Source organism: Schistocerca gregaria, chromosome 9, assembly GCF_023897955.1.
Source record: "Schistocerca gregaria isolate iqSchGreg1 chromosome 9, iqSchGreg1.2, whole genome shotgun sequence".
In the NCBI taxonomy this organism is placed as follows: domain Eukaryota; kingdom Metazoa; phylum Arthropoda; class Insecta; order Orthoptera; family Acrididae; genus Schistocerca; species Schistocerca gregaria.
Window position 1 is genome coordinate 93538491 of NC_064928.1, and position 23929 is coordinate 93562419.

Sequence of the window (23929 nt, forward strand, 5' to 3'; positions counted from 1 at the left end):
TTCAGCATTGTGCTGTAGCACCACATTTCAAAAGCTTCTATTCTCTTCTTCTCTAAACTATTTATCGTCCACGTTTCACTTCCATACATGGCTACACTCCATACAAATGCTTTCAAGAACGACTTCCTGACACTTAAATCTATACTCGATGTCAACAAATTTCTCTTCTTCAGGAACGCTTTCCTTGCTATTGCCAGTCTACGTTTTATGTCCTCTCTACTTCGACCATCATCAGTTATTTTGCTCCCCAAATAGCAAAACTTCTTTACTACTTCAAGTGTCTCATTTCCTAATCTAATTCCCTCAGCATCACCCGACTTAATTCGACTACATTCCATTATCCTCGATTTGCTTTTGTTGATGTTCATCTTATACCCTCCTTTCAAGACACTGTCCATTCCGTTGAACTGCTCTTCCAAGTCCAAGTGGAATATAAGGTTCTATACCAATTAAAGTAAGATAGTGGAAAGTGCAGGATGGAATAGAAAAGTAGATTCTGTGCATAAGTCAGAATAATAAACTTTTAATTGGTACAATACTTTTGGACAGACTATTAACAACAATTATTACAAAACCAGCCATGTTAAACTTATCTTCAAATGGCCACTATTGAAATGTACCCTTACAGCAATAAACTTACACTTCCTTCTTCTGTAGCACAGCTGGAGCTAGATATAGCTAGAACATCTCTTTACAATCTAAAATTTTAAAAAGCAATGGCATACAGTTATTCACATGAAGTATCTGAACGGTTATCAGTCGCAGCTGACAGACGCTGCAGCAAATCATGGCCGAACTTCAGCTGCCAGGCGATGCTTTACCGAATCCCACCCGATGGCTACCTGCCAGAGGGGCTCTTCACTCGGATAGAGAACTTCTTTGTGATGTCGTCTAGCTCCGCTGTAACACGAAAATCTTGTCGGAATTCTTGTGCTTATCAAAAACTGAGCATTGAAAAATAATGGAAAAACGTAAGCGGTAAGGATGATAAGCATGCGTTAGTCCTCAGTTCATTAACTTAAAAGACCTATGCATGACTCCTTTACACCACATTATAAGCTGTATATATACTAAGATGGTATCTGTTCTTTCGGACATGTCCGAAAGAAGAGATACCATAGGTGACCATGCACCTCGTTAGAATGAAATTGCAGTGTGAATGAAAACCCTTAACTGCTTACAGGCGTTGACATACGCCAACGGGGACAGATGAAAATGTGTGCCCCGACCGGGACTCGAACTCCTGCTTACATGGTAGACGCTCTATCCATCTGAGCCACAGAGGAGAATGTGGGTTTCGCGGGAGGCGTGCCAGAGATAAATCCCTGCAGTCTCGCTATTCATCTGTGTCCTCGGTGGCTCGTGGACATGATGATGCCACAGTTGGTGTCGATGTACAATGAGGCGATGCGTCCGGACATGCGCCTACCGTCGGATTTTGTAACGGGCTTTCTTCTTCCCATCCCGAAGATGGCGGGGAGTCGCAATGTTAATCAATATCGGCCTCTCACTATGCTAAACACCGATTATAAAATCTTTGCAGGACTACTAGGGTCTCATCTCAAGCTGGCGATATCCAGGACAATATCCCCTGATCAGGCTTGCCTAGGGGTGCGAAGCAACATCTCCTCGGCGTTAAGTGAATACCGTGACGTTATCGCCCTTGTGGAAACGTGTAAAATGCGAGCAGCGATGATATCTGTGGACTTCGATCGTGCGTTCGATAGGATAAACCATGACTTCTTGGCGTCAGTCATGAGCCGAATGGCGATTCCACCTGTTTTCATCTCCATCGTTATGAGGCTAATACGAGGGGCTACATCGAAGGTGATTGTAAACGGCCGGGAAGCGGGCTCGATTCCCATTAACAGCTCAGTCCGACAAGGGTGCCCACTCTCCATGATGCTGTTTGCGATAGCGCTTGAGCCGCTGATGTGTGTTATGAGGCGCTCACTTACTGGGATAGCGCTTAATGAGAACTCTTTCGTTTGCCGCGCATATGCGGACGACATGATCCTCCTTGTCAGATCAGGACATGAAGTGCGTCAGGCTGTTGAACATCTAAACTCTTACGGGACGGCGGCAGGCAGTGTCGTTAACATGACGAAATCCAAAATTATGCACATTGGACGGGGTCTGGAAGACGTACTGGGACCGTTTCAGACGGTGGAATCGCTGAGATGTCTGGGGATTACATTTACCCGTTCACTACGGCGGTCGGCGGCGGCGAGTTCTGCAGAATGTTCGTCTGACGATACGCAACAACTCACTGAGAGCCTTTGACATGATCCAACGTGTGGCATACACCAACGTTCACATAGCGTCACGACTGCCCCATTTAGTGCAGATCCTACAAATATCGAAGGGTATTGCAGATCGCCTCATGGCTGCCTTTGGTTACTATGTTAGTACTGGGATGTTATTTAAGATCAAATATGATACGTTAACGCTACAGTTCCGGAACGGTGGCCTCAACCTCACAAACGTGAGAAACAAAGTTCTGGCGCTTGACATGCGAGCGATGATACGAAATTGGCAACAAAGAAGGCATACCATAACGTCAGCTCTGATAGAAGTACTTGTTCCGCCTTCGTACGAACCCCCTATGGCGATGGGCAATATTTCGCCTTCTCTTGCACACATTGCCTCATTTCTTGTTGATTACAGTTACGTTCGTCTGAAAGTACCTTCGACGAGAATACCCACGACTCGGGAGATCTATAGATGCTTGATGGATCACCATGGCCGCAATATAATGGAATTCAAATACCCGTCGAGAACGTGGAACCACATTTGGTGTGCAGTGCATACTCCATTACTGTCAACAGCAGCGAGATCGATGTGGTATATTCTTATAAACCGTAAACTTGTGACCAGGAGTCGATTACATACAATTCATATGGTCGATTCTCCTCTTTGCACCAACTGTGGACTGTTAGCAACGGAAGAACATGGTTTAATGTGTGGCGCAGCGAGGGACGTCTGGATGCTGACGCGTCGAATACTGGCCTTCCTTCAGCGCACTAACTACACAGAAATCACATCGGATGTACTTTTTCTACCGGACAAGACCTTTTTTCCCAAACAAAAGACATATGCGGTCAATTGGATCGCTGGACATGCGACGAAATATTTGTTTTCGTACGATATTAAGTCCGTGATGGATTATTGGATGTATTTACAAGAACAACACGAGCTCATACGGAGTCATACGAAATACTGGACTTACTTTTCCAATTTCTTAGGAAGTGTTTTTCACAATCCTCCCGATAGCTGGGGGGTCCGCCCGTGACTACGATTGTCATTTACTTTATAGCTGTAAAAAAATAGAAAATAGGGCGGCCTTTGTGTTGATTTTTTGGTTTCTAAATTGTTTTTGCTGTCTCGATACTTTTCTTATCCCTAGGACAGCACAATTGTACGAATAAAGAATGTTTGTTTACCCTGCCTTCCTGGAAAAAAAAAAATAAAAAAATAAAAAAAGCGGTAAAAAAAAGCGCACAGTCCGGTACCGTGCGACTGCTACGTAATAAATAAAAAAAAGGGGGTAGCGAAAAAAAAAAGGTGGATAGAGCGTCTGCCGTGTAAGCAGGAGATCCCGGGATCGAGTCCCGGTCGGGGCAAACATTTGCATCTGTCCCCGTTGACATATGTCAACGCCTGTAAGCGGAGTTTTCATTTTTATTGTAATTTCATTATAAGCTGTGATTATACAGAGGGGTCACTTTAGCACCCAAGTTTATCAAAAGGCTGCTATTACATGTATTGTATCCCTGTCCTTAACGACGTTTGACAGACTCCAAATCACTGTGCAGTTTGATTATTTTTTATGCACAATTTACTACTACAACATAGTTATGCTGCAATTACCACCTGCATAAGTTATCTACACTGACGTTTATTTCTGCAGTGTTGCTTGCATAATGCATTATAAAGCTATATTTAATACCAATGATAGAATAATTAGTCCAGTTAATAATTATAATGTGCTGTAGTTCAACGTTTACAGCTAAGTATTGCACTCAGTTCCAGACATCATTATCTGATGTAATGAGGAAGAAAAATGTTTTAACACATTATTCACTGTCTCTCTCTCTCTCTCTCTCTCTCTCTCACACACACACACACACACACATGCACACACCTTTCTGATTAGTACATACAGGGTAAAAACTATTTAAACCGACAAGCTCTGGGAGGTTGTAGGGGACATCAAAACAAATATTTTTCCCTAATGTCATTTTTTCCTATGAGGATTATTTAAACCAGTGGAGGCCGTATTACGCTCTTCGTTGTTAGACGATGTATTAAAATCTTCAGTTGTTAAAGAGCTTATTACGCTCTTCAGATGTAGGCAACTGCTGTCCACCAGTGTTTATCAACAACAATATCCTAATCGCCGTATCCCAGATCATACGACCTTTCCTGCTGTGTACCAACGTCTGCGTGAGACCGGGTCATTTAGCAGATTACATGGGCAGGAACGCCGTCGCACGGTAAGAACGCTCCAATTTGAGAAAGCTGTCTTGCAGCATGTGGAGCGGGATCCTTCAATCAGTGCGGTTCTTCATTAATGTGTGGGTCGGTGTTGTTGGTGACTGTTTAATTGGGCCTTATCTGCTACATAAGCCATTAAATGGCAGGCACAATTACAATTTTCTCGCCAGTATTGCTGGAAGACCTCACGCTCCCTACGAGACAACGCATGTCGTTCCAACATGACGGCGCGCCGGCACATTTCAGTCGTCGTGTGCGTCGATTCCTGGACCGACGGTTCCGAGAAACGCGGATTGGCAGAGGTGGTCCTGTACCATGGCGTGCTGGATCCCCAGATGTATCCCCTCTGGACTTTTTTGTGTGGGGAGAGATGTGCAACCTTGTTTCTGCAACTCCTGTACCATGGCCTGCTCGATCCCCAGATGTGTCCCCTCTGGACTTCTTTGTGTGGGGAGAGATGCGCAACCTTGTTTCTGCAACTCCTGTACCATGGCCTGCTCGATCCCCAGATGTGTCCCCTCTGGACTTTTTTGTGTGGGGAGAGATGCGCAACCTTGTTTCTGCAACTCCTGTGCCATGGCCTGCTCGATCCCCAGATGTGTCCCCTCTGGACTTTTTTGTGTGGGGAGAGATGCGCAACCTTGTTTCTGCAACTCCTGTGCCATGGCCTGCTCGATCCCCAGATGTGTCCCCTCTGGACTTTTTTGTGTGGGGAGAGATGCGCAACCTTGTTTCTGCAACTCCTGTACCATGGCCTGCTCGATTCCCAGATGTGTCCCCTCTGGACTTTTTTGTGTGGGGAGAGATGCGCAACCTTGTTTCTGCAACTTCTGTTGCATCAGAAGAGGATCTGGTTGCCCGGATAGTAGCAGCAGCAGGAACAATTCAGGATACTCCTGGGGTTTTTGCCCGTGTCACACAGAACATCATCCGACGGTGTAACCTCTGTTTACGTGTCAATGGAGGCATTTTTTGAAATTTACAGTAGACTCTGGCTGCTTGACCCCTAAGGGTAATCTTCGTCTAGTTATCGGGACTTATCGCTGGTGACAATTCTGCAGGGTAAGTATTTAAACCGACAATCTCTGGGAAGCTGTAGCGGACTTCAAAATAAATATTTTTCCCTAATGTCATTTTTTCCTATTAGGAGTAGAGAGGAAGATTTCTCTGGGGGAAAATTAATTAAACCAACAAATAATTTTCCATTTTTTTTATGACCAATAGACAGCACAATGACACAACCCAATTTAAATTACAGTAGATTTTCAAAAATGCCTCCATTGACACGGAAACAAACGTTACGCCGTCGGATCATGTTCTGTCTGACACGGGCAAAAACCCCAGAAGTACCTGAATTGTTCCTGCTGCTGCTACTATCCGGGCAACCAGATCCTCTTCTGGTGCAGCAGGAGTTGCGTAAACAAGGTTGCGCGTCTCTCCCCACACAAAACAGTCCAGAGGGGACACATCTGGGGATCGAGCAGGCCATGGTACAGGACCACCTCTGCCAATCCACGTTTCTGGGAACCGTCGGTCCAGGAATCGACTCACACGACGACTGAAATGTGCCGGCGGCCCGTCACGTTGGAACCACATGCGTTGTCTTGTAGGGAGCGGGACGTCTTCCAGCAATTCTGGCAATGCTCTGGAGAGAAAATTGTAATAGTGCCTGCCGTTTAACGGCCTAGGTACAGATACGACCCAGTTAAGCAGCCCCAACAACACCGACCAACGCATTAACGAAGAACCGCACTTGATGAGCGCTAGTAACTGTGGCATGTGGGTTATCCTCACTCCAAACATGCGAATTGTGCATGTTGAAGACTCCATCACGCCCGATCGTTGCTTCATCGGTAAACAACACAGAAGAAGGAAATGTAGGATGCATCTCACACTGTTCCAGGTACCACTTCGAAAACTGTGCTCTGGGTGGATAATCAACTGGTTCCAGGCTGTGGACACGCTGTAAGTGAAATGGACGTAACAATTGCTCTCCATCGACTGTTCTTACATTCGCCTGACTCATCCCCATGTTACTTGCAACTGCACGAGTGCTGATTGAAGGATCCCGCTCCACATGCTTCCTAGAATTGCAGCGTTCTTACGGTGCGACGGCGTCCCTGTCCAGGCAATCTGCTAAATGACCCGGTCTCACGCAGACGTTGGTATACAGCACCAAAGGCCGTTTGATGCGGCATACGGCCGATTAGGATATTGTTGTTGATAAACCTGCTGTGCAGCTCGTCCGTTGTGGTGCGCTACGTAGTACGCACCAACCGTATCAGTGTACTCACTCCGGATGTATCGCTCCATTAGTAAACAGAGACAATGCACTACTACACTGGTGGACAGCAGTTGCCTACAGGTGAAGAGCGTAATACGCCCTCTAACAACTGAAGACCGTAATACGGCCTTCACTGGTTTAAAGAATCCCCATAGGAAGAAATGACGTTAGCGACAAATATTTGTTTTGTTGTCCCCTACAACCTCCCAGAGTTTGTCGGTTTAAATACTCTTCACCCTGTAGTCCAGTCAATCAAATTCCTGGCCACTGACGAGTCTGGAGATACCTCGGACAGCAGTGAGACACTAACCCCAGTGAGACCCACCATACGGCACGACACGCAGGAGTGACAGCCTGGGCTGCCATTTTGTTTGACAGCAGGACCCCTTTGGTTGCCATCCGCAGCACTCTCACAGCACAGCTGTACCTCGACGATATCCTACGCCCTGTTTTGTTGCCCTTCATGGCGAGCCACCGTGGACTTACATTTCAGCAAGATAATGCCCGCCCGCACACGGCGAGCGTCTCTACCGCTTGTCTTCGTGTTTGTCAGACCCTGCCTTTCCCAGAAAGCTTGCTAAATGTTTTCTCCAGTTGAAAATGTTTGGAGCATTATTGGCAGAGCCCTGTAACTATCTCGGGGTAACAAAAGAAATTTAATTGATGAAAGGAGAAAATACAAAAAATTCAGTAAATTAAGCAGGCAAAAGGAATACAAACGTCTCAAAAATGAGTTCGTCAGGAAGTGCAAAATGTCTAAGCAGGGATGGCTAGAGGACAAATGTAAGGATGCAGAGGCATATCTCACTAGGGGTAAGATAGATACTGCCTACAGGAAAATTAGAGAGACGATGGAGAAAAGAGAACCACTTGTAAGAATATCAAGAGCTCAGATGGAAACTCAGTTCTAAGCAAAGAAGGGAAAGCAGAAAGGTGGGAGGAGTATATAGAGGGTCTATACAAGGGCGATGTACTCGAGGACAATATTATTGAAGTGGAAGAGGATGAACATGAAATGGGAGATACAGTACTGCGTGAATAGTTTGACAGAGCACTGAAAGACCTAGCGCGAAACAAGGCTCCGGGAGTAGACAACATTCCATTAGAACTACTGACGGCCTTGGGAGAGCCAGTCCTGACAAAACTCTACCATCTGCTGAGCAAGATGTATGAGACAGGCGAAATACCGTCAGACTTCAAGAAGAATATAATAATTCCAGTCCGAAAGAAAGCAGGTGTTGACAGATGTGAAAATTACCGAACTGTAAGATTAAGAAGTCACAGCTGCAAAATAGCAACGCGAATTCTTTGCAGACGGATGGAGAAACTGGTAGAAGCCGACCTCGGGGAAGACCAGATTGGATTCCGTAGAAATGTTGGAAGACGTCGCATTTTGGTTGGCCGCAGACAGGGGGAGCGGCGACACAGTGACTGCATTCGCACAAGACATACAGCGGCAGCTCGAGGCCTTATGGTGTGGGGTGCTGTGTGGTACAGCCACGAATCACATCTGGAGCGTGTCGAGCGCACTGTGACCAGTGAATGACATTCTGCGAACCGTAACCATACTACAAACACCCCACACACCATTTTTCAGCAAGACAATGCCCGACCGCACATTGCTGCAAGAACATGTGCCTTCTTGATCTCACAGAATGTCTACCGTTTGTCCTCGCCCGCCAGATCACTAGACTTGTCGCCAATCGAAAAAGTGCTGGATATGGTGAATCGACCACTGCAGCGCTATGACCCAGTACCAGCCGCCACAGATGAACTTTGGAACAAGATGAATGCAGCATGGGTGGTTATACCACAGGACGCCATTAGCGCCTTATGCGTGTTCATGGCATTACGCATGGGAAAAGTTATCAGGAACCATGGTGGGCAACATAACATATACTGAACTAAAATGACTGAAATACTGATAACGTACATGTACATGTTGAGCCGAGTATCGACTCGTGTTTACATTGCATTGGTTTTCCTGTTCTTCCCCTGACACGTTTGTTTGATATGTTGTCTGTCATTAAGTGGCTGCTTGGTTGTCTTTTCCCTCTGCTATCGATATCTGCGTTTATGCTTCCGGGATACTGCTATGCATGAAGTGAGATCGGTTGTAGCCTCCTGTGGAGGCACGGAAGTAGAGGCGTTGCGCGCAGAGAGAGTGTGGTGGACACAGGAGGGCAGTGTGGCTCTCCAGCGCGAAGCAGGCGTGGTCGGTTGTACCGAGTCGCCACGTGATGTATGTAGGTTGTGTCTAACGAGCGGGTCGAGTTGACGGAAGAGCTCCCCACGTGTTGGTTGTATACAGAATCGCCCCACGAGTCGTTGCTGTTCATTTCGCGTTGGTGGGACGTTAACAAGCTTCTTTAAATCCTCCGTTTCAACTCTGGAGTTTAAAAGGAGACACCTAACATGAAGGAGCTGTCACTACCCGTCAACGTTGCAGAGAAGACGTGAGCTCCGGTGACAGAGCGTGTTGTCGCGTGACCGTGGCGTGTTGGGTACACTGGCGACGCGTGCGCGGTCGGATGTGTGGATCCTTGCCATCGGAGGTCGTGTACTGCCTGTTCGAGCATAATTGCAAGTTAAGATCGTAGAAGGTTTAATCATTAAGTAATAATTTTGTGTAACCAGCTTCTCTTCGGCATTGTGGCTTCCGGCGACCGGGTTTCCTGTCCCTGGCACCGGTGTAATTGAAGACAGTGATCTTTCCTCCTCCTCTCGTTGCTGCCCGACGGGAGGTGTAGTTTTGGCATTTTAATTGTTTCGCTATTCTGTCGTGGGTTATGAGTAAATTCATGCTTCTTGTTGGTTGCTCTTGTGGTCGCTGATTCAGGATATGTGGTTACATGTTTCCTTGCAAGAGGTTGGCTCGATATTTTGGTAAATGTTTCCTTGCTAGAGGTTGGCTCTTATTCTGTCAGCAAGTTAAGCCGTCTTATAACAAGTTTTCGCTGGCTAAAAGTCGGTGCAGTGACCAGCTTGAGAGTGTCAACTGTGTTTACGGTCGTATTTAAATTGGTCAGTACTCTGTCTAGCCCGAGCATCCCTGAGTGGGTGATTTGTGGCCGCCTTACACGGGTCCGTCATATCTGTTATGTTCTAATGATATTCCAGGACAGATTTGTTTAAAAAAAATTTTAAATTGCTCAAAGTTTGTAAATTCCTTTTATTGCCATTAATCGTGTGTTTCCTGAGACCTGTTTAATTTTTTAAATGGCGGTGTTGGTAGCTTCACTACCTCAACATACTGTATTTACTTATGTAGCCTGTTCACTAAGGTACTTTAAATTGTTTAAAAATTGTTGTATTGCTATAAATTACTTTGATTGGCGTCAAGAGCGTGTTTTAAAAGGTAGTTTGTTGTCGTACTGCTGCTAACTTCTGTGTTTAAAAAAATTTTTTTTACACTGTTGTATTGCTATAAATTACTTGATTGTCGTTAGTGCCGTGTTTCAAAAGGATGCTTATTGCTGTACTGCTAGCTTCTGTGTTTTTATTTTTTTTTTGAAATTGTTGTTTTGCTATAAATTACTTGATTGCCGATAGCGGCGTGTTGAAAAGGCCGTTTATTGCCGTACTGCTAGTTTCTATAAGACATGAATAAAACATTTGTGTGTGAAAATCTCAACTGGACAGTAAACTCCTAGAAATTTGGCCCCGTTTCCCAACTTGTGGTGTGGCCTGTAGTAACTGTAACCACTGTGTGTGTCACATGTGAATATGAACATCCTATCCCATATCGTTGAAAGTGTTCTGTTTTCCTGAACATGAGTGTACATCACGATCGCTAAACGAAACGTTAAGTGAATTTCAATCGACAGTTCTAGACGTATTTAAAGTTTCAATTCAAATTGTTGGACAAGGATATTCCGTCACAACCATTATGTGACAGATTTTAGTGCCAGCTATACGTGTGTCCAGTTTCTCCACTATAAACCTTCTCCAATTATCTGTTTCCTCTACGACAATGTACGGCCGCATATTGCTATAAGAAAACAACGTGCCTTCTTGATGCCACAGGATGTCTATGGGCACCGAAAGATAACGACATGATTCAGTAGATACGTGATCACTCATCTCGAACGTCAGGACTGGCAAAATATCTACCATCTGTTCCCCATACCGTGCTGGATGTCTACCTGTCCTCTAGATTCTTATTAAGACCTCTAAATTTCTAGTCTGGAGGGCGTCAGTTTTAGATTAAATGTTTCAGCTGACAAGTGCTGCGGTATCTCATTGAGTGGCTTCTGTCCTCTGTTACTAGTCCTTTCCTCCCTGCTGATAACACTGGTCTCTTTGACCTTGCTTTCTGGTGTGACTGTTCGTTACTGTTATTTTCGTTGTAACATTAAGAAAATTTTGTATGTCGAGGTAAGCCCCTGTGAGTAACGGGGTTCTCCTGAATATAGCAGCGCCTGGTTTAACAGAATTCAACCCTGAAGCTAGTGGTAAGCCGAAAAATGAGGCGTGGCTTTACATACGCAGACTGAATGCACCTCGTGTAAGGAACAGTCGAAATATCTACTGACTTCCTGTTGACAAGGAGTTATTTTCGGCATAATATGCGTGAAAGTACTCTCTAAAATTGAATCGGAACAACACAATTTATTGAGCCTATGAAATTCCGTTTCCCTGTAGGTTCTGATGTTACAAATTATTAACTTGTTATGGCATGAATACGTCTATTTTCTTTGTTGAAACTGTCTTAAATATATGATGTTTTTCTTTGCTGTTGCCAATTCACACAAAGAAGTCATATAAATAGTTTTGGCAAGCGACTTGTTCAGGGTAACGAAAAGCATGGAAGCCACATAAATGCAGGGATAATGAATTACTCCTATAACGTCCGCATCGTCTTTTGATAAGGCTTAACCTAATATGGCTACGCATTGTCAAAGCATCTATTGCTTTTTACCTAATTGCACAAACAGGCAGCAGCAAATTTAGGTCTCGCACAGGGTGACAGAAATTCACGCTGCGTCAATGGATAAGTAACCACTGAAAAATTATACGTATTGTCTTCTCTTTTTTCCCCGCCCCTTTTTCCGCAGTTGAAGATATACAAGTTACGTATTTTAATTACCGTCTGTTGCAGCTGTAATGACAGTCTTGTTAAGACCAGACGCATTTCGCTTTATCCTTGAGCATCTTCAGTGGCCACTGTAAAAACCATATTTTTGGGTCACTGAAGATGGGAAACGCGTCTGATCTTAATAAGACTTTCATTCCAATTGCAAAAGAAGGTATGAAGTAATACAATTACAAAATTATTTGCATTTATCAAGAAGACACTGTTACAATACCACCAGTGCAAAAGGTATGTGCACACACTGGGCAGTTTAAGGTCTACATATTGATACATTAGCATCCAAGATTCAATAAATGCAAGGTAAAAAAGAGGAGTATATTCACACAAACAGTCACATAAAATTAATAGTACTTACTTTGGCTTGTTTCACCTTCTCATATACATATTCTGAATACACTGGTGTTGGAACAAATTTTCCAAAACCTTGAACAGCCTTCAAAACCCCTGCATCAACGCACACTCTCCCATTAACTATTACATATTCTGGAACACCATGACATTCCATTCCCTGAAAATATTATTATTTTTAGTAACACAGTCAATGAGATTTCGCTCTCAAAAGTACTAAACGTAATAAAAATGTGCACAAAATATCTGTTTCTTATTAACTGTGTAAAGACAAGGAGTCTGGTAAGCCTCCTTTACAATTTCATGCCCTTCGACAGGAATATGGAGCATCATTTCATATTCACCTTTCCATTCTGCTTTGCGAAGCATGGCGTAGTGACAGATGGGAGTGTATGACATAGTTTTTGTATGACATTGTTTGATAGGGCTCCACAGGTGGGATACATAAGCTAATAGCTCAAAAAATAAAGCTTCTGTTTCAAATAATGAACAGGAGCATACAGGAAAATGACTTCTTTCAAGAAATGTTAAGTCTTTATTGTGTAAACAATATTTAGGCATACAATCTAAGAAGTCACATCAATATTAAAGAAAGGTAGTAGGAGTAATCCACTACATTACAGGCCCATATCGTTAACGTCGATATCCAGCAGGATTTTAGAACATATGTTGTGTTCAAACATTATGAATCACCTCTAAGAAAGCTGTCTATTGACACACAGTCAACATGGGTTTAGAAAACATCGTTCCTGTGAAACACAACTAGCTCTTTATTCACATGAAGTGTTGAGTGCTATTTACAAGGGATTTCAGATCGATTCCGTATTTCTGGATTTCCAGAAGGCTTTTGACGCTGTACCACACAAGTGGCTTGTATGGAAATTGCGTGCTTATGGAATATCGTCTCAGTTATGCGACTGGATTTGTGATTTCCTGTCAGAGAGGTCACAGTTCGTAGAAATTGATGGAAAGTCATCGAGTAAAACAGAAGTGATTTCTGGTGTTCCTCAAGGTAGTGTTATAGGCCCTTTGCTGTTCTCTATCTATATGAACGATGTGGGAGACAATCTGAGCAGCCGCCTTAGGTTGTTTGCAGATGACGCTGCCGTTTATCGACTAATAAAGTCATCAGAAGATCAAAAAAAAAACTGCAAAACCATTTAGAAAGGATATCTGAATGGTGCGAATATTGGCAGTTGACCCTAAATAACGAAAAGTGTGAGGTCATCCTTTTAGCAATCATATGCATTCGTTAAACTTCGGTTGCACGATAAATCAGTCTAATCTAAAAGCCGTAAATTCAACTAAATACGTACGTATTACAATTACGAAAAACTTAAATTGGAAGGAACACACAGAAAATGTTGGGAGGAAGCCTAACCAAAGACTGAGTTTCATTGGCAGGACACTTATAAAATGTGACAGACCTACTAAGGAGACTGCCTACACTACGCTTGTCCGTCCTCTTTTAGAATACTGCTGCGCGGTGTAGGATCCTTAACAGATAGGACTGACGGAGTACATCTAAAATGTTCAAAGAAAGGCAGCACGTTTTGTATTATCGCGAAATATGGGAGAGAGTGTCACCGTAATGATACAGGATTCTGGCTGGACATCATTAAAAGAAAGGCGTTTTGCGTTGCGACGGAATCTTCTCACGACATTCCAATCACAAACTTTCTCTTCAGAATGCGAAAATATTTGATTGACGCCGACCTACATAGGGAGAAACGATCACCACGATAAAATAAGGGAAATCAGAGGTCGTACGGATAGATATAGGTGTTCATTCTTTCCGCGCGGTATACTAGATAGGTATAAGAGAAAATTGTGAAGGTGATTGGATGAACCCTCTGCCAGGCACTTAAATATGATTTGTCTCCATGTAGATGTAGATGTAGATAAATAAAATTTATACTGACTTTTTGATCACCCGGTAAATGTACGCACAAATAAATGATTACAATTTCAGAACAATTCATTATTACGATATGTTTAAGAGAAAGAGCTTCACAAATTGAGCAAGTTTGTAACGCATTGGTACATTTCTGGCCCTAATGCAAGAAGTTATTCGGATTAGCATTAATTGACAGAGTTCTTGAATCTCCTTTTGAGGGCTTTTAACATTTAAATGTTCGGATAATAAGTTTCCGTCTCTTTATCTAAGAATAGATGATGAATGCAGCTAGCCGCTATCTCTGTGTAATGTCTTCTCTGTATAGACGTGTATCTGTTGCCTTTAAGATCCCTCCACCTTCACACATAAATCTATACAGTAAAGTAAGGCCCTCCGAGTTCTTCGCTGATCCGTGATAAGACAGGCGAAAAATTAGACTCATGGAGGATTATTAGTATTACCTCTATTTTCATTCGCTCTCTCTCTTTCTCTCCTTTATCTATGTACAGTTTTTAATATAATATTTCATTACGTGAAATCAGCGAAATAGGATCTTTGGTGGAGTCCTTCGTCTTGGTAATCAGCGGCTGGCTTGCTGTAAGAGATCTTTACATTTATTATTACTGTTAAACACTGCAGTCAGTCGGGAGAATCAATCCTTTGGACAATTTGTTCCTTTTACGAAAGATTGCGAATTCCAGATGTGTACGAAACCTTTTTGGGCGATTTAACACAGACTCAGTGAGTGCAGGCTCTCTTCGACACAGCTGAAACTTCCCCACTAATTACAGGCCCAACGTGATCATCAAATGATTCAGGAAAAACTCATTCGTTCATTCACTCCAGAACAAAAAAGTCACAAACCTTATTTACGGAGGAAATTGTGTATTAAATCCATCTCCATTACATGTCCAGATCTCCGGTGATACCACGCCTTAATTATTTTCCTTTTACAGTCTCTCTTCAAACAAACCGCTAGCGGCATAAATGTTAATTGGTTCGCTATAGCGAGAAGGAAAGCAGAATATGTATCTCTCAGAAACACGTCAAACCACCAACAGATACTCCAGAAGCTGTCCTAGTTACCACTCTAACAACCATGGAGAATGCATATACGCATCTCTGTTATTTCAAAGAATAAACGCACTAGAAAATACTTTGGCGTCGTCGAGCATATATTACGAGAAAATCAGATCAGATAACTTTTCCAAAGTGAGTCAATGTGGATTGATTGAAAATGATTAATTGGTGCGTGGTAGAGGGTATTTTCTGTGGGGACATTACAGGCTGTAGTGCCAAATTCTGTCCAACTGGTGCGTTAGATCGTCCGAATGCAGAGCTGGTTGGCGGGCGCTGCCAGTAATGCTCCAAACGTTCTCAGTGGGGAAGGACCCGGCGGCCTTGCTGGCGAAGGGTGGGTTTGGAATCAGAAACACAGGCAGTAGAAACACTCATCGTGTGCAGGCGGGCATTACCTTGTGAAATGTGAGCCCCGGATGACTTGCCATAAAGGACAAACGGAGCTGTGCTATAAGGGTGTCGCGGAGACTCAGAGGTCCATGGACACGGGTTGCCAGATAGATGCCGTGTTTCTTGACTCCCGCAAGCCGTTCGATACAGTTCCCCACAGTCGTTTAATGAACAAAGTAATAGCATATGGACTATCAGACCAATTGTGTGACTGGATTGAAGAGTTCCTAGATAAAGGAACGCAGCATGTCATTCTCAAGTGAGAGAAGTCTTCCGAAGTAAGAGTGATTGCAGGTGTGCTGCAGGGGAGTGTCGTAGGGACGTTGCTATTCACAATATACATGCATGACCTTGTGGATGACATCGGAAGTTCACTGAGACTTTTTGCGGATGATGCTGTGCTGTATCGAGAGGTTGTAACAATGGAATATTGTACTGAAATGCATCAGAATCTGCAGCGAATTGACACATGGTGCACGGAATGGCAATTGAATCTCAATGTAGACAAGTCTAATGCGCTGCGAATACATGGAAAGAAAGATCACTTATCATTTAGCTACAATATAGCAGGTCAGAAACTGGAAGCAGCTAAATCCATAAATTATCTGGGAGTATGCATTAGGAGTGATTTAAAATGGAATGATCATATAAAGTTGATGGTCGGTAAAGCAGATGCCAGACTGAGATTCATTGGAAGAATCCTAAGTAAATGCAATACGAAAACAAAGGAAGTGGGTTACAGTACGATTGTTCGCCCACTGCTTGAATACTGCTCAGCAATGTGGGATCTGTACCAGATAGCGTTGATAGAAGAGATAGAGAAGATCCAACGGAGAGCAGCGCGCTTCGTTACAGGATCATTTAGTAATCGCGAAAGCGTTACCGAGATGATAAACTCCAGTGGTAGACTCTGCAGGAGAGACGCTCAGTAGCTCGGCACGGGCTTTTGTTGAAGTTTCGAGAACATACCTTCACCGACGAGTCTAACAGTATATTGCTCCGTCCTACGTATATCTCGCGAAGAGACCATGAGGATAAAATCAGAGAGATTAGAGCCCACACAGAAGCCTACGGACAATCCTTCTTTCCACGAACAATACAAGACTGGAATAGAAGGGAGAACCGATAGAGGTGCTCAAGGTACCCTCCGCCACACACCGTCAGGTGGTTTGTGGAGTATGGATGTAAATGACAACTAGAGGTGCCCTCCTATGAAATGAAATGACACCCCGGACCATCATTCCTTGTCGGGCCGTATTGTGGGCTACAAGCAGTTTGGTATCCCACCAGTGTCTTTGCAGTCTGTAGAAACGATTTCGCTCTGGAATCTCATCGACCGGAGTAGACCTGTCTTCAGTGATGACTCCGACGACGAGAGAAGTTTCCAACTTGACTGTCACCCGCCCTGCGACCTGCCAACCAGAATCAAAGACCTGGAGTGTCATTTAATTTCATAGCAGGCTCCCTTGGGCTGTCATCCGCGTCGCTTTTACAGCAGAACAGTATGTCGAGATATTCTGCACCCTGGTTTGTTGTTCTTCGTGGCAAGGCGTTTTGGGCTTATGTTTCACAAGATAGTGCTCGTCCACACACGCCAACAATTTCAGCCGCTTGTTTTCATGCTGGCCAAACCATACCTCGGCCAGCGAGGTAACCAGGTTTCTCACCGACTGAAAACGTCTAGAGCATTAACGGGAGGGCCATCCAATCCGCTCCTGATTTTCACGATCTAACGCCCCAGTTGGATAGAATATGGCATGTAATCGCTCAGGAGAACATACAATAACTCTCTCAATCAGTACCAAGTCGAATAACTGCTTACATAAGGTCCAGTGGTGGAAGCTTTTTCTTCAAATAAACAGTACAATTTTTTTGAAATTGTAATCATTTCTTTGACTGTAGGTGTACATCACAACTACCGATTTCCGGATAATTCCATCGCGAAGTGTCGCTTTTTGTCTTAGATTGAATTTCATGTTGATGATGTTAGGTCAGCAACCAGCCACAAATTTACTTTCAGTTCCTTTATTCAAAGGATACCGTTACCGGTTTCGAATCGTTGTGATTTATCTTTAGACTGTTTTACACGCTTTCCTTATAACATGTCGTGTGTTTTTTTACAGATTAATTGTCCTAAAATATGAATAATACATAATTATAAACACTCCACACACAGATGATTGCGTTACAGATTTTCGTTGGATGTGACTTACGTGAGATGTCGGTTTGGAGTGTTTGTTTTCATAACATTCGTCCAACAAATGTGAATACATTCCCACTGCATTCTTATTGTTGCACACGTAAATATTTCTCACTGAACACTTTATATTTGGCACAGAGTAGATTTCTACCACGCACCACATGTTAAGATACAAACAAAGAGCTTACAAACATATGAGTATCAAAGATGCTATGATATATCGTAACATTCGAAGATGTCCTATGTTTGGAAAGGATCATTAATTATAAAGTTTTTTTTTCTGCGTCAACACCATCAACATTTGTCTTCAAATAACTACCACGGTCTCCAACCATGTCGTCATATGACAAAATTGCATGAATTTCATGTTCTGTGATTAAAAGAAATCGATCGCCTATAGCGTTATTATATTAATGAAACAAGATAATGATCAGTTTTCTCTAAATATGTGATGATGGAGCTAAGTGATCAGCAGCGCAACAGGAAGTACACTCCTGGAAATTGAAATAAGAACACCGTGAATACATTGTCCCAGGAAGGGGAAACTTTATTGACACATTCCTGGGGTCAGATACACCACATGATCACACTGACAGAACCACAGGCACATAGACACAGGCAACAGAGCATGCACAATGTGGGCACTAGTACAGTGCATATCCACCTTTCGCAGCAATGCAGGCTGCTATTCTCCCATGGAGACGATCGTAGAGATGCTGGATGTAGTCCTGTGGAACGGCTTGCCATGCCATTTCCACCTGGCGCCTCAGTTGGACCAGCGTTCGTGCTGGACGTGCAGACCGCGTGAGACGACGCTTCATCCAGTGCCAAACATGCTCAATGGCGGACAGATCCGGAGATCTTGCTGGCCAGGGTAGTTGACTTACACCTTCTAGAGCACGTTGGGTGGCACGGGATTGTCCTGTTGGAACAGCAAGTTCCCTTGCCGGTCTAGGAATGGTAGAACGATGGCTTCGACGACGGTTTGGATGTACCGTGCACTATTCAGTGTCCCCTCGACGATCACCAGAGGTGTACGGCCAGAGTAGGAGATCGCTCCCCACACCATGATGCCGGGTGTCGGCCCTGTGTGCCTCGGTCGTATGCAGTCCTGATTGTGGTGCTCACCTGCACGGCGAAAAACACGCATACGACCATCATTGGCACCAAGGCAGAAGCGACTCTCGTCGCTGAAGACGACACGTCTCCATTCTTCCCTCCATTCACGCCTGTCGCGACACCACTGGAGGCGGGCTGCACGATGTTGGGGCGTGAGCGGAAGACGGCCTAACGGTGTGCGGGACCGTTGCCCAGCTTCATGGAGACGGTTGCGAATGGTCCTCGCCGATACCCCAGGAGCAACAGTGTCCCTAATTTGCTGGGAAGTGGCGGTGCGGTCCACTACGGCACTGCGTAGGATCCTACGGTCTTGGCGTGCATCCGTGCGTCGCTGCGGTCCGGTCCCAGGACGACGGGCACGTGCACCTTCCGCCGACCAACATGGATGTACTGTGGAGACCTCACGCCCCACGTGTTGAGCAATTCGGCGGTACGTCCACCCGGCCTCCCGCATGCCCATTATACGCCCTCGCTCAAAGTCCGTCAACTGCACATACGGTTCACGTCCACGCTGTCGCATGCTACCAGTGTTAAAGACTGCGATGGAGCTCCGTATGCCACGGCAAACTGGCTGACACTGACGGCGGCGGTGCACAAATGCTGCGCAGCTAGCGCCATTCGACGGCCAACACCGCTGTTCCTGGTGTGTCCGCTGTGCCGTGCGTGTGATCATTGCTTGTACAGCCCTCTCGCAGTGTCCGGAGCAAGTATGGTGGGTCTGACACACTGGTGTTAATGTGTTCTTTTTTCCATTTCCAGGAGTGTATATTAATTCTCTTCTGTGGAACGTGCCAGACACACGTGTGGCTAAATGAGGTCAAAATGTTTATTAGCTTCACAATCCTCAACATACTGCATATATTAAGAACAACAGTACTCAATGTCATGGCGGCATACATGGCTACAGTCAAATCATAATTAGTGAAAAGAAATCATACAGAAGTAGAGGTCTGCACTGATGAAGATTACTTAACACCAAAAATAGTGGTATATGGGACTATTCCCCCCCATGAACCATGGACCTTGCCGTTGGTGGGGAGGCTTGCGTGCCTCAGCGATACAGATGGCCGTACCGTAGGTGCAACCACAACGGAGGGGTATCTGTTGAGAGGCCAGACAAACGTGTGGTTCCTGAAGAGGGGCAGCAGCCTTTTCAGTAGTTGCAGGGGCAACAGTCTGGATGATTGACTGATCTGGCCTTGCAACATTAACCAAAACGGCGTTGCTGTGCTGATACTGCGAACGGCTGAAAGCAAGGGGAAACTACAGCCGTAATTTTTCCCGAGGACATGCAGCTTTACTGTATGATTAAATGATGATGGCATCCTCTTGGGTAAAATATTCCGGAGGTAAAATAGTCCCCCATTCGGATCTCCGGGCGGGGACTACTCAGGAGGATGTCGTTATCAGCAGAAAGAAAACTGGCGTTCTACGGATCGGAGCGTGGAATGTCAGATCCCTTAATCGGGCAGGTAGGTTAGAAAATTTAAAAAGGGAAATGGATAGGTTAAAGTTAGATATAGTGGGAATTAGTGAAGTTCGGTGGCAGGAGGAACAAGACTTCTGGTCAGGTGATTACAGGGTTATAAACACAAAATCAAATAGGGGTAATGCAGGAGTAGGTTTAATAATGAATAGGAAAATAGGAATGCGGGTAAGCTACTACAAACAGCATAGTGAACGCATTATTGTGGCCAAGATAGATACGAAGCCCACACCTACTACAGTAGTACAAGTTTATATGCCAACTAGCTCTGCAGATGACGAAGAAATTGAAGAAATGTACGATGAAATAAAAGAAATTATTCAGATAGTGAAGGGAGACGAAAATTTAATAGTCATGGGTGACTGGAATTCGAGTGTAGGAAAAGGGAGAGAAGGAAACATAGTAGGTGAATATGGATTGGGGCTAAGAAATGAAAGAGGAAGCCGCCTAGTAGAATTTTGTACAGAGCACAACTTAGTCATAGGTAACACTTGGTTTAAGAATCATGAAAGAAGGTTGTATACGTGGAAGAACCCTGGAGATACTAAAAGGTATCAGATAGATTATATAATGGTAAGACAGAGATTTAGGAACCAGGTTTTAAGTTGTAAGACATTTCCAGGGGCAGATGTGGACTCTGACCACAATCTATTGGTTATGACCTGTAGATTAAAACTGAAGAAACTGCAAAAATGTGGGAAATTAAGGAGATGGGACCTGGATAAACTGAAAGAACCAGAGGTTGTACAGAGTTTCAGGGAGAGCATAAGGGAACAATTGACAGGAATAGGCGAAAGAAATACAGTAGAAGAAGAATGGGTAGCTCTGAGGGATGAAGTAGTGAAGGCAGCAGAGGATAAAGTAGGTAAAAAGACGAGGGCTGCTAGAAATCCTTGGGTAACAGAAGAAATATTGAATTTAATTGATGAAAGGAGAAAATATAAAAATGCAGTAAATGAAGCAGGCAAAAAGGAATACAAACGTCTCAAAAATGAGATCGAGAAGAAGTGCAAAATGGCTAAACAGGGATGGCTAGAGGACAAATGTAAGGATGTAGAGGCTTATCTCACTAGGGGTAAGATAGATACTGCCTACAGGAAAATTAAAGAGACCTTTGGAGAGAAGAGAACCACGTGTATGAATATCAAGAGCTCAGATGGCAACCCAGTTCTAAGCAAAGAAGGGAAGGCAGAAAGGTGGAAGGAGTATATAGAAGGTTTATACAAGGGTGATGTACTTGAGGACAATATTATGGAAATGGAAGAGGATGTAGATGAAGACGAAATGGGTGATACGATATTGCGTGAAGAGTTTGACAGAGCACTGAAAGACCTGAGTCGGAACAAGGCCCCCGGAGTAGACAACATTCCATTAGAACTACTGACGGCCTTGGGAGAGCCAGTCATGACAAAACTCTACCAGCTGGTGAGCAAGATGTATGAGACAGGCCAAATACCCTCAGACTTCAAGAAGAATATAATAATTCCAATCCCAAAGAAAGCAGGTGCTGACAGATGTGAAAATTACCGAACTATCAGTTTAATAAGTCACAGCTGCAAAATACTAACGCGAATTCTTTACAGACGAATGGAAAAACTGATAGATGCGGACCTCGGGGAGGATCAGTTTGGATTCCGTCGAAATGTTGGAACACGTGAGGCAATACTGACCTTACGACTTATCTTAGAAGAAAGATTAAGAAAAGGCAAACCTACGTTTCTAGCATTTGTAGACTTAGAGAAAGCTTTTGACAATGTTGACTGGAATACTCTTTTTCAAATTCTAAAGGTGGCAGGGGTAAAATACAGGGAGCGAAAGGCTATTTACAATTTGTACAGAAACCAGATGGCAGTCATAAGAATCGAGGGGCATGAAAGGGAAGCAGTGGTTGGGAAAGGAGTGAGACAGGGTTGTAGCCTCTCCCCGATGTTATTCAATCTGTATATTGAGCAAGCAGTAAAGGAAACAAAAGAAAAATTTGGAGTAGGTATTAAAATTCATGGAGACGAAGTAAAAACTTTGAGGTTCGCCGATGACATTGTAATTCTGTCAGAGACGGCAAAGGACTTGGAAGAGCAGTTGAACGGAATGGACAGTGTCTTGAAAGGAGGATATAAGATGAACATCAACAAAAGCAAAACGAGGATAATGGAATGTAGTCCAATTAAATCGGGTGATGCTGAGGGAATTAGATTAGGAAATGAGACACTTAAAGTAGTAAAGGAGTTGTGCTATTTAGGAAGTAAAATAACTGATGATGGTCGAAGTAGAGAGGATATAAAATGTAGACTGGCAATGGCAAGGAAAGCGTTTCTGAAGAAGAGAAATTTGTTAACATCGAATATAGATTTAAGTGTCAGGAAGTCATTTCTGAAAATATTTGTTTGGAGTGTAGCCATGTATGGAAGTGAAACATGGACGATAACTAGTTTGGACAAGAAGAGAATAGAAGCTTTCGAAATGTGGTGCTACAGAAGAATACTGAAGATAAGGTGGATAGATCACGTAACTAATGAGGAGGTATTGAATAGGATTGGGGAGAAGAGAAGTTTATGGCACAACTTGACTAGAAGAAGGGATCGGTTGGTAGGACATGTTTTGAGGCATCAAGGGATCACAAATTTAGCATTGGAGGGCAGTGTGGAGGGTAAAAATCGTAGAGGGAGACCGAGAGATGAGTACACTAAGCAGATTCAGAAGGATGTAGGTTGCAGTAGGTACTGGGAGATGAAGAAGCTTGCACAGGATAGAGTAGCATGGAGAGCTGCATCAAACCAGTCTCAGGACTGAAGACCACAACAACAACATGGGACTATTCCGTACTATTTCCGAATTTGAGAAAAAAGCTACGCTCTCTCACAAGATCTCAACGCTGATGAGAAGTGTTATTCCAATGACTAATACAGTCTTGAGTCTGGAGTCAACTTTTCCTTAAGAGGTGCAATGCACTTCACCACAATTCTACCCTTAAACTTAGTCTTCCGATTACGTCCCCTTTTACTGACGTCAGCTCTTACTTCCTAGTACCACGTGAGGATGGCTGCTTTCTTGGAAAGAGACAAGTTCTGGGACTCTGCTATTTTGACAGTCAACCAGAACTGTTTTAATATTATAACTCAAGACACTGTTTTAATCGCTAATTTATTGATGTTGGATCTTGATATGTATTTCTATTCTAGACAATTGTTTCAGTGTCTGGGGTCCATATAAAGTCATCTTTATGGAAGACATTACATGTATACAAAGATTTGTCAGTACACTGATGAGCCAGAACGTTATGACCACCAGCCTGATAGCCGGCATGTCCACCTTTGGTAAGAATAACAGCGTCGACGCGTCGTGGCATGGAAGCACTGATACCTTGGTAGGTTACAGGGGTGAGCTGGCACCACAGCTCGACCCACAAGACACCCAATTCACTTAAATTGCTCTTAGTATAACTTCATGATCCCTACAAAAGCTATGCTCGAGCTATAATTTTACACAGCACGCATTTATGATAGTATCACATTTATTTCAACAATTTTCATTTA

At 43.8% G+C, this 23929-nt stretch overlaps 1 protein-coding gene across 1 annotated transcript in view; it reads right to left on the reverse strand.

Annotated features, from left to right (window-relative positions):
- Positions 1-503: 503 nt before the first annotated feature.
- The window catches only part of LOC126292317 (dihydropyrimidinase), a 94337-nt gene continuing 70911 nt past the window's right edge, over positions 504-23929 (reverse strand). The window contains exons 11-12 of the mRNA XM_049986254.1: positions 12232-12384; positions 504-900 (exon numbers count right to left, since the gene is read on the reverse strand). Coding sequence (XP_049842211.1) covers positions 892-900; positions 12232-12384 — 162 coding nt within the window. The 3' untranslated portion in view covers positions 504-891. The remainder of the gene's footprint in view (positions 901-12231; positions 12385-23929) is intronic.